We start from the raw sequence: 12,021 nt of genomic DNA, 5'->3' as shown, positions 1-12,021 counted from the left end.
ATTGTGCATGAATACATATATGTATGAGTTACACCTGTTTGTCCCTGTTTAGGGCGGGTTGTTTATGTATGCTTATCAGATACAGGTATAACAGAGTATCTGTAGTAACACTTTGGGTTTGTATAAAGGACTGGGGCGTTACACCAAATGTCATTTTTTTTTTAATTTTTTATAAAAGTGTTTATTTTAAGTGGTAAGTGTTATAAATATTTTTTAAAAATATGCTTCCGAATCGGGTTTAACCATTTTTTTAAAAAATGAAAAATTAGGTTTTATAATTTTCAATTATTTTAGCAACTTATTGTTAGAAGTTTTAATATCCATAAAGAAAATAATACTACAAATAAAAAAAATTTGAGTTAAAGATATATATAACATGATCTTATTTGCCTAAAAAGAGAGAAAAATAAATTAAATTATGAAAAAAATAAATTAACTATAAAATATTCCACCCATGGATCAGTCTCCACTCTTATAAGAGAGAGAGAGAGATTAATTTTTACTAAGAGTTGCATTTAAATTTAAAGGTAAAACTCATGATTGAAAGTACCTTTAATCTCAAAAATTGCTTTCGATTTATGATCAACATAGTGTACCTGCATATAATTAACTTTAACTAAACCAAGTTACGACGAAATATGTGCGCCCAAGGGTCAATTGCGAAATTCAAAATTTTTGTACTTCATTACGTAATATGCATAGTGAAAGCTAGAAGTCTTTTTTCCTCTTACTAGGTAGTGGAAGCTAACATTCAGTTAGATAGAGAGCAGAAAAGAAGATGACCCACCTACCAATGAAATCATGAACTTTTTATTTTATTTTACTTTATATTTAAATCAACTCAAAGATTGAATCTATCGAACGACACCAATGGGCTGCCAACCAAGCACAAACAAGAAAAGAATAGCAAAATCTAAGACTATTTGTGCATCTAAAATATACAAATCATTAATCCAGCCTTTTAAAGCTCCATGATATCTTTGAGGATTGCATGACCAAGAAAATGGATGCACTTGAATAGATTCTCAAGCCAAAACCTCACTCTCCACAGTCTCAGCTTGCTGCAGGCTGCAACCCATAGTTCAAAAAAAGGGCGTCCTCGAGTTGTAAGGCTCTCTGTTTTGCGAGGGTAGCAGACGTTACCCCTACTTTTATGTAGTGAGGCTGCTTCCTTGCACTTGAACCCATGAGCGACTGATCACAAAGTATTCAAACTCATGGTTGGAGAGAGAAAATACACACGCGAAAAAGATTGTTTTCTTCATATTTTCCAACACTTTTCCCTTAGCCAAACACAATGTTAAGGGTTATTTTTCATTTAAGCTCCATCCAAATCAAGGATTTTAATTGAGAAAAGGAAAGGAATGAAAAGAAAACAACAAAGAAAAATGATTCTCTTGTATTTTCCCTCCACACCAATTACTATAAAAGTAAAAATTTGTCCTAATTTGATGAAACATTTAAAAAAAATTAAATGTTAACTATGTGTAAAATTAATTTTTAGTTGTTGATTTATTGGATATTTTATTTTATTTTTTCACGTTCTATGCTAACTAAAAAAATGAAATAATGGATTCCTTCACATTTTTCTTCCTCATTTTAGGGTCCATTTGAATGTTTAAGTCTGCGTTTGGGAGTTTATTCATTTTCTCAATTTGTATGGTGCAAAACATAGTGTAATTATTATATTGTGTATTGATTAAATCCACAGAAATCCAATTCAAGGCTTCAAATTAGTGAGTTGTGTGTTGGCATCTAAAAACATGTATGCAGTTTTGGTTTGGTCGTCAAAATCCATTGGACTATCTTTACATGGGGAGAAAATAAAGGTTATTGATAAATTGGAAAAGTGTTGAAAGTTATAAATGGTGTTTGGTTGTATTTAAAATAAATAGTATTTGGAAACTTATTTTTATTATAAAGTACCATAAGATGGTTTTTTAATATATTTTAGATTATAAATATTAATACTTTTATTAAAAACTTAAATAAAAGCCATTTTAATTATTTATAATTAAAGTAGAAATTGTTTTACTAAAAATAATATAAGATTATTATTTTAATTAACAATAATAATTATTACTAATGTATATTTGTAACATATTACTATCATATTAAATTATAATTTTTTTTTGGTAAATATTTATATTTTTGAAAATTTTGGGTTTGCATTTACCAGTCAAATAATTGGTTTGGTTCCATTCCCCACCATCTCTAAGGAAAGCAAGTGAAATGCCACCTCGTCCTTTCCTTCTTACCTTTTCCCGAAGTGGAGGTGGCACGAAAATTGGGAAGCTTCACTCTTTTGAGTCTCATTAGAGGTAGACATGTCTTCATCCTTCTTCTGCATCTTCCTTGTACAGTGGACGGGCTGCGCACTTCTCTATCATAAGCTCATAATCTTGATTGGAATGCATAATTAGATTCATTTTGGTAAAATCATACCTCCCGAGCTTCGGAAAACCTTGGAAGTGAATTTATAGAAACAATAAATAGGTGCTCTTCATTGAAATTGATTCTTGGATGGTCCTTGCGATGGAAATTATACCAGCGAGGAGGACAAAAATAGGCCCAGTGAGGGTCGTAGACATCACCATATCTCGTTTCATATGTAATTCTGCAACTGCGAGGATAGCATCCTTTATGGGATTTGAAAACAACACACAAAACAGTTCCCACTATATCGGAAATTGAATAGACACTGAATTCCCCATGTTTTGATGGCTGAACCACTTTGGAATGTCTTTTCCAAGAAGAACAGTCTTGAAAGCTGATCCTGAAGTAAAAACCTGCAGCAATATCTCAAACAAATCATCAATGCATTGATTCTCAAGTAATTTTGATCAATTTGCGAATGTAGCACACTTATAATTCAATGTTTTTGGTAATTTTTCCAGTGATGTGCAGCCGTCTGCAACTAAATTTTGGATACGTGATGGGAGCTCTGGCAATGCTTGGAGCCTTCCACAACCATCCAAATTTAGGCACTCCCAACTCAGAAAGCTGACTGATGTTTGAATAATGCTTATGAAATTATTATGCCTGATCTTTAACTCCCTTAAATGACAAGCAGCCTATATCATTCGGGATTATTGTCAAGAAATTGCAATCACTGACATCTAGAAATTTTAAAGAGGATAGCCCTGACAATGGGAACAATTCCCAAGTTTTGAGCGGCCTGAGAGCTTGAGTGTTTCAAGAGATTCTAGCATAGACATGCTTCTTGGGAGAAACATAAGGTTTTTGCACTCTTCAAGATTTAGTAAAACGAGGCCGCTAAGATATTTAATGGTAGGTGATAGCTTTTTGATAGAAGAAAGCTCCCGTAAAAACCATTGGAAATTTCCGGAGTTTCGAACAGCCTTCAAATTCGAGACTTTCAAGTGATTCCAAGGCAATTGCACTCACAAGATATCTAAGCTTTTTGCAGTCCTTTAAATACAAAAGAATAAGCTTCTTGAGATTTCCAAATTCTGGCAGTGACTGAGGTTCAAGATTTTCAAATTCTTCAATACCTGTTTTATAGAAAAAAATAAAAAGGGGGGGGGGGGGGGGGAGAATGAGTTACTAAGTTTCATGAAGTTTTAACTTATTAAAAACTTATAGAGGAGAGAGAGAGAAATAGAATTTCGTTTGGACATTATGATGCATTCAAGTAAAGAAACATAACAGTTAAAAGACATACCAGGGTCCCTTTCCACAGTTTTTTGATGCGGCTAAAAGATATATTAAGCTCAACAAGTAGAAACACCTTAATTTGTTAGAAAAAAACTTAAGGTTTCTGAAATCGTGCAATTTACAATCTCTGCATAACTCAATAAATTTCTTCAAATTTTCAAAATAACTTGTGCTTCTAGAACCATATTTAGATATTATAGAATCTTTCCCATAACAGATTTTGAGCAATCTTAGATTGGTCATGTAGTAACTCGGCCAAAAAAAAAATAAAAATAAAAAAATAATAAATAAACAAATAATGAATAATAAATAAATAAATAAATAAATATATATTTTGGAGAAGATATTTTGAAAGGAGATATTTTGAGATATTTGTATATAAATATTTTGGAGGAGATATTTATTTAGATTACTTAAAAGTTACGTTAAGTTTTATTTTATAAATTCACTCATTCTAATTTTTAATTTTTCTTAATTAAAAATTAAGAAAAAAATATATTAGAGATGTGTAAAAACAAAAAAAACAAAAAAACATGAGTTCAAGACAACGTGATCTTATTTACTTGAAAAAAAAAAGAAAAAAATAAAGCAAGTTACAAAAAAAAAAAAAAAAATTAACTAGTAAAATAGATAAAATTGAGAGTATATCTTTATCCAAAAAATATATATATAAAGTTGACATACATGTAGATTATAAAATTTTTAATATGCATTATGGTTTGCATGGTGACTAATCAGATATGTGTAAATGAATGGACTACATTGTTTTCGTTCCTTAGATTTAGTGCCATCTAGACGGGGTGAAAGGCTTGCCCAGGCAGGAGTTATGAATCATAAAATAAATAAATAAATATTATTATTATTATAAATAATAAAAATATTTTTTTTCATGTATTTCCTAATCAGGAATCATTAGAAAGGTGATTTTTAAAATTTATTTTTTATATATATATTATCTTCTTTTCACTATTATTAAGAAAATGCATATTTTTATTCTTAATATACTAATATTATTGTGATGTGGCACATTTTTAAAAAATTAGAAAAAGGGTAGTATTTGTTGTAATTATTTGAAAAATTAAAAAATAAAAATAAAACTATTTTTACAAGCAAATAGTAACAAAAGTTTGTGTTATTGTACCATTTACCAATTGTTGAATTCAGAAATCCTAGCAATGAAGGACATACAAACACCGACGTCTGAAAAATGAGAAGCTTCACTCTGAGCCTCACCAGAGGCACACACGTCTTTATCCTTTTCTTCCACGTCTTCTTTGAACACTAGACGGGCTGCACACTTCTCTATTACATGCCCAGACTCTAGGGCGAGATAAATGGAAGCAGTCATCTTCTTGCTATCTTCTCTTCGCGGCAAGAAAGTCTGTGTCCATGGCAAATCACCCATTAGAGTATCTAAATTTAAAAACCCAAACCACAAGTGCTCTTCATTGGTTTTTAATGCTGGATGGTCAAAGTATTCAAAGCGGTACTCAAAGGGCATATTATAGCGATTTCTACCGCTTATCCCCCACCACTTTGCTGGACGTGTAGGGAAGCTTCGTTCTTGGCATTTAAAAACAACACACATAGCAACTCCCACAGTACCATCATACCAATTTGGAGGCACTTGAATGGACACTGAATCCCCCATGTCATGATGGCTCAACCACTTTGGAATCTCTTTTCCAGGAAGAATAGTGTGGAATTTTGAATAATGATCCTGCACCAAGGTTAAAGCCATATGAAGAGAGAGAGAGAGAGAGAGAGAGAGAGAGAGAGAGAGAGAGAGAGAGAGAGAGACCTGAAAATGATTCTTCACCCATATCTCAACCAAATCATCAATGTAGTGATTCTCCAGTAATTTTGGACAATTTGAGAATCCAGCACGCCAAAAATTCCATGCGTGTGCATTTGCTAAATTTTCCAGTGATGTGCAACCGTCTGCAACTAAAGTTGTGAAACTTGATGGGGGCTCTGGCAATGCTTGGAGCCTTTCACAACCCGTCAAATCCAGGGAATGTAAATTAGAAAGCTGACTGATGCTTGAAGGAATGCATCTGAAATTATTATAGCTGAGGTTTAACTCCCGCAAAGATGACAAGCAGCCTATATCATTCGGGATTGTCAAGAGATTGCAAGCACCGACATTTAGAGATACTAAAGAGCATAGCCTTGCCAATAAAGACAAATCTAGATGGGTGATCATATGATCTCTACTTCGCAATAACGTAAAGAAACGTTGACCAGGCCGTGCTTTCAACATCTGTGAACCAAGACCAGCTCCGAAAAAATTTACACGGTCTAGGTTCTTCAATTGTATGATAGAGGGCGGAAGCTGGTTTATGGCTGTCGAATTAGCACATAGTTCCCGTAAACATTCTAAACTCCCCAAGTCCTCTGGCAATTCCGCAAGTTTTGAACAATGCGAAAGAGTGAGTATTTCAAGAGATCCTAGTGCACATATGCTGCTTGGGAGAAGCTCAAGGTTTTTGCACTCTTCAAGATCTAGTGAAACGAGGCTGCTGAGATATTTAATGGAAGATGGTAGCTCTTTGATGGAAGTCCTCTGCAAAGAAAGCTTCCGTAAATACGGCATATTACTTGAAATCTTAGGAAATGCCTCGAGTTTCGAACAATCCGAGAGAATGAGACTTTCAAGAGATTCCAAGTCAATTGCGCTCACAAGATATCTAAGATTTTTGCAGTCCTTTAAATTCAAAATAATAAGCCTCTTAAGGGTTCCAATGGATGGATGAATCTTAACCAAATTTATACAACCTTTAAGAATTATACACTCAAGGTTTGGGACGCCACTAAAGTTTGGGGTCTTCCTCAGATTTTGGCAGTGACTGAGATTCACAAATTTCAAATTCTTTAATACCTGTTAAAAAAAAAAAAAAAGAAAGCAGAGAATGAGTTACTAAGTTTCATGAAGTTTTAACTTATTAAAAAATTAGAGAGAGAGAAAGAGAGAGAGAGAGAGAGAGAGAATTTCTTTTGGACGTTATGATGTATTCAAGTAAAGAAGCATAATAGTTAAAAGACATACCATGACCCCTTTCCACAGTTGTTTGATACGGCCATAAGACATATTAAGCTCAACAATGTTCTCCGGATAAAATTTTGCAGGAATAGATTTAAAAGGAAATCCACACCAGTAGAGACACCTTAATTTGTTAGAAAGAAATTCAAGGCTTCCAGAAATGTGCAATTTACAATTATTTTTGAATCTGGGAAGATATTTAAATCCTTCAGGTCGGTCATTATAATAGATTTTGAGCAATCTTAGATTGGTCATGGTTGCAAAGGCTTTAGCGCTAAAATTTACCTCCTTTAGTTCATGAAGGTCTAGGACAATGGCTTCAACTTTTTCAGTCCCCTATAACAAAGATATAAGTGAGAAACATAAGTATTTAAAACCTTAAATGGATTCCTTTAAATGTGTTCCATGTCATATGATAAACAGTGCCTGAACTTCTAATATATCAATTCCCAAATGTCAAGATAAAGGTCATGTATAAGGCTCTTACTGATTTTTTTGATAGTACGTGACAAACTTCTTCACAGGACCATAACCTACTGCGTTTGCCAGGCTCTTTAGGGGACTCTTGACGAACAATATCCCTTCCCATGTCTTGTAATAAGTCATGCATCAACACCTTGTTACCCCTTCCCATGTCTTGGATTGTTGTAAGCGACTTCTCAACAAGAACACTAATATCAATAGGGAAGAAATCAGGACCCTCTAGTATTTTAATTATATACTCCTTGTAATCGCCTTTAAAGAAACATGCAATATCAAGAAATAAATCCTTCTGCCGTTCATCCAGTGCATCATAACTTATTTTAAGAATCTTTTGAATTTCTTCATTGGGATATTTTTTCAGTTTATTCAACACACTTTTCCATTCATCAACACCTCTGCCACAAAGAAAAGAACCCAAAATTTTAAGCGCTAATGGAAGGCCATTTACATGACTTATTAGTGAGTTTATGACTTCAACATATTCTTCCTTGGGGTATATCTGCCCAAAAGCCTTCCAGCAAAAGAGTTCACTAGCTTCCACATAGTCGAAATGTTTAGCCTTGCATATTTTTGCCACATTATGCGCAATTAACAAATGTTCATCTCTAGTTGTGATGATGATTCGACTTCCTGGGCCAAACCAATCATGCTTCCTAGCAAGTGCTTCTAACTGATCCAACTTATCCACATTGTCAAGGACAATAAGAACCTTTCTGCAATGAAGTCTGTCCCTTATGGCATTTGCTCCCAAACTGAGAGAATCTATATGTACATTTCTTTCCATCAAGATTATGGAAAGAAGTTTTTCTTGCAAAGAAACTAAATCATGTTCCCTTATATTTGCAAGAAAGCAACATGCTTCAAATTGATAAGAGATTTGATCATAAACAACTTCTGCAATGGTGGTCTTACCTATGCCACCCATGCCCCATATTCCTACAAAGCGAACGTCATTGACTTCGGTGCATAACAATGAATTCAATTCTTCTATGCGAGAACCAATACCAAATAGATCCTTACAAATACTTATGGAAAAATACTTCAGTTTCTTTAGTATAAAGTGGACAACTTCATCAATAAGCATGGATTCAGACCTGAAGACATAGAACAGAAGGCTTGACAAGCTTACAAAACCCACAAATAGTTAAATACAAAAAAAATGTTTTATTTATTCCTTCAACCTTTAATTAGACATAAATCAATAATGTTAACATGAAATTCATTCAATTACAAAACTCTTATTGCGTGTTGTGTAAGAAAGTATCTGCACAATCTTAGAGGTTTTGTACTTTTGAAATTAGATTTTGAGCACAAATAATTGGAATTGTGAATGGCATGGAGAAATTATTAGGTAGATTGGCGTACGACCACTCTTAAATAGATCAAATAAGCAAATAAGCAAAACCTCATTACTATTGCTTCCCATAATGCGTCCTTGTCTTTTCTTATTTAGGAAATAAATGCATTTTTTGCCTTTTATTTATATAAATTTATATATTAAAATATATATATATATATATATATATATATATATATTTCAAACAATCATATTTACTCTCAAATTTAGACCCATGGTATTAGGAAATGTAACTTATTTTTTTCTTATTAAGACTTTGTTATGTTCCGAACTCAAAATTTTTTAATTTTTTAACTTTTCAGCCTGATTGTTTTTCTTTTAAAAACTGCATAAATTTGAACATAAAAAAAGACAAAAAAAATTTATATATATATATATATATTTATGGTTCATTCCTAAATTGTATTTGTGGGATTGAATTTTAAGATTTGAATTTGAATGTACATAAACTTAATCCAATTTTATGTGAAATGTTTTTAAAATGTATGCAAAATTTAAATTTAAAGATTCCAAGTATTTGATGAATTCTTATTTCCATTAAAAAAAAATAAAAATCTAAAAGAATTGTACCTTCAGGCTCAACCTTTTTGGGCTGAGCAGAAGAGCAGTTTAACTAAAACATACCTGCCCTGCTCATGTGAACTCCACCCAGACAAATTGGCAGCTTCGATCAGAGCTTCCCTCCAGCTCTGCACCTTCTCCTTTCTCTCTTCTTCGTGTTTGGCAAAGGCCTCTGCGAATTTCCCTGTTTGCTTCCGTACTTCCGAGGGAGTTACATTGTAGAAAATGGGGAGAACTTTTTGCCGCCTCAGGTTCTTGCATTCCACGATCTTCGCAAGTTCATACAAGCACCAAGTCGAAGAAGCGTAGTTTTCTGAGAAAACGATGATCGAAAACCTCGAACCCTCAATGGCTTTCAGGAGCTCCGGCGAAATTTCTCTCCCCCTTTCGAGCTTTTCATCGTCCTTGTAGGTCTTAATCCCTTTCCGATGCAAAGTCGCGTAGAGATGGCTAACGAAGCTGTTGCGGGTATCTGCGCCCCTATAGCTCAAGAACACATCGAATAAAAACTGCAGATCGGAAGAAGAAGGAGAAGGAGAGGCTCTTTGGTTGCTGGCGGAAGCCATTGGACAATGGAAATTCAGCAGCGACGGAGGGAGTGTGAGTGAGTGAGTGAAGATGTTATCAGAGAGCACAATGTAAATGAGCCTCTTCGGTTGCTCATTTATGGGCCTTCCTACGCGTCGGTGGAAAGTAGAAAAGTGAAGCGAGTGATTAGAAAATTTCTGGGTTAACCAGCGAGAATCTTCGCCATTCCTTCAGCCTCATATAAAAAAAAAAAAATTTTCTCTTGTATTTTCTCTCCACACCAATTACTATAAAAGTAAAATGTTGTCCTAATATGATGAAAAATTAGGAAAACTAAATGTTAACCATATGTACCAAACAAAATTTTATTTAAATGCAAATAAAATTAAGAAATATCAAATATAAATGATGTTTAAAATTATACTTTTTGTTCATTGATTTGGATTTTTTTTTGTTTGTTTGTTTCTTTCTTGATAACCAAACCTGAAAAATTAGATTTCTTCTTTTTTTTTCCCCTTTCCTAAGGGCCAGTATGGATTAATGGTTTTAACCGAAGAAAGAATAGAAAAAAAAAATGAAAATATATTTTTCATTATATTTTCTCTCCATGTTAAATACCATTTAAAATATTAAATTTTTATTATATAATTAAAAATTAAAAAAAACTAAATAATAAAGATGTGTAAATTTAAAATTTTGTTGATAGATTTTTATTTTTATTCTCACTTTCCTTGATAACCAAATATGATGAAATAGAATTTTTCCTATTTTTCTTTCTTTTTTCAATATTTTCAAAATTTCAAAAGGACGTAAGATTTTAGAAGTTTGAAATAACCCTTAATGTTGTCAAAGTGTCAATTTGGGTCTTAAATCAAAATAGAGAGAAGCAAAAATATAAATAAATAAATACAAATTTTCCTTAAAAATTACTTGCTATAAATTTAATATTATTTCAACCTTACTTCGACAAGTATTTCCTTTGAATTTTGAAGTTGCATCTACTCTATTTTATTTGTTTGTTCCTTACTTTTTGGACTATGTTTTGTTGTTTGGTAAGTACCCGCGGGAACCTTCGCCATTCCTGATTTCTCTCTCTTTCAGCCTCATAGAAAAAATAGCGCAGAGTTTGAAAACTGGAGCTTCCTGGAGAGGAGCAAGCGAGAAGAATTTCCACATCCGTTGACCCAAAGGTTAATGGAAGACGAGCAAACCCATACGTATTACGACCTCCCGGACGCGGAGAGTGGATTCTACGCAATACGCCATTCGAACCCGAAACAAAGAAGATTGATTAGAAAAAATTAAAAAGGCAAAAAGTAAAAAGAAGAATGGATCATTTGCCGAGTTTGTTCGTGGGCAGCACTATGAGATAGAGAGAAAGCGAAGATGATGATGATGTTGAGAGAAGCTGTTGGCGTAGTGGGGAACAAGATCAGTTGATCGAAGTTCATGCACTCGTAACAAATGAATGAGTTGGAATGAATTTGTGAGTCTAAGATGTCATCTTTCAACTGTTTAATTTTCGTATTGACGTGTTTTTAACGCCCGCAACATGTTTGATGAAATGTTTGAGAGAGTTCAAAGAAATTAAGATGTGTTTACATCTGAAAACAAATATATGTTTGGTTTGGTCAATAAAATTAGTTTGTCTTATGTATATATACCCTTGTAATTTTTGTATTAAAATATCAATAGAGAAAATCATTCTTTTCCAATCTTAACAACATATCGTGCGTGCACTTCACATTTCGGCACTTTATATTTACTGCACTTCACATGAATGTTGCATATGATTTAATTTCCGCACATTATATTTATCTACGCATTTAGAATTGTATAGACAGAGTTTAGGTTGTGTATATACTGCTGCTGGATAGTTTAACTTAGGAAATAAATTTTTAAATTTCCAATTCACCCCCCTCTTGGGAATACACCATAGTCAACGGCACAAGTTCTTCACCCATATGTTTTTCTTCCTTTGTTTATGAGCCCCACCAAGTATAAGAGTCACACACAAATACAACATAGTGTTCAAAATTATATTTTTGTTCATTCATTTGGAATTTTTTTTTTTAATTTCTTTCTTACTTTCCTTGATAACCAAACATGTAAAAGTAGATTCATTTTTTTTCCCCTTTGCCTAAGGGCTAGTTTCGATCAATGATTTTACTCGAGGAAAGAAAAAGAAAAGAAAATAATTAAGAAAGAAAGTCATTTTCCACTGTATTTTCTCTCCATATCAAATACCATTTAAAATAACTAAATTTTCTCATATAATTAAAAATTAAGAAAAATAAAATATTAAAGATGTGTAAAAACCAAAAAAAAAAAAAAAACAAATTGAGTTCAAGACAACGTGATCTTATTTACT

At 32.9% G+C, this 12,021-nt stretch overlaps 1 protein-coding gene across 1 annotated transcript; it reads right to left on the bottom strand.

Moving 5' to 3' along the window:
• Nucleotides 1–797: 797 nt before the first annotated feature.
• Nucleotides 798–11,364, bottom strand: LOC131161787 (disease resistance protein RUN1-like). Its single transcript, XM_058117751.1, has 7 exons — nt 9,186–11,364; nt 7,209–8,298; nt 6,728–7,057; nt 5,480–6,559; nt 4,820–5,398; nt 2,259–3,515; nt 798–1,194 (listed from the first exon to the last, which is right to left on the bottom strand). Exons 1-5 carry the CDS (start codon nt 9,686–9,688, stop codon nt 4,823–4,825), a joined length of 3,579 nt encoding a protein of 1,192 aa, XP_057973734.1. The 5' UTR covers nt 9,689–11,364; the 3' UTR covers nt 798–1,194; nt 2,259–3,515; nt 4,820–4,822.
• Nucleotides 11,365–12,021: the final 657 nt, after the last annotated feature.

This window comes from Malania oleifera, chromosome 8 (assembly GCF_029873635.1).
Source record: "Malania oleifera isolate guangnan ecotype guangnan chromosome 8, ASM2987363v1, whole genome shotgun sequence".
Lineage (NCBI taxonomy): Eukaryota > Viridiplantae > Streptophyta > Magnoliopsida > Santalales > Ximeniaceae > Malania > Malania oleifera.
Note: the sequence above shows the minus strand (reverse complement) of the source record. Positions and strands in the feature narration are given on the sequence as shown.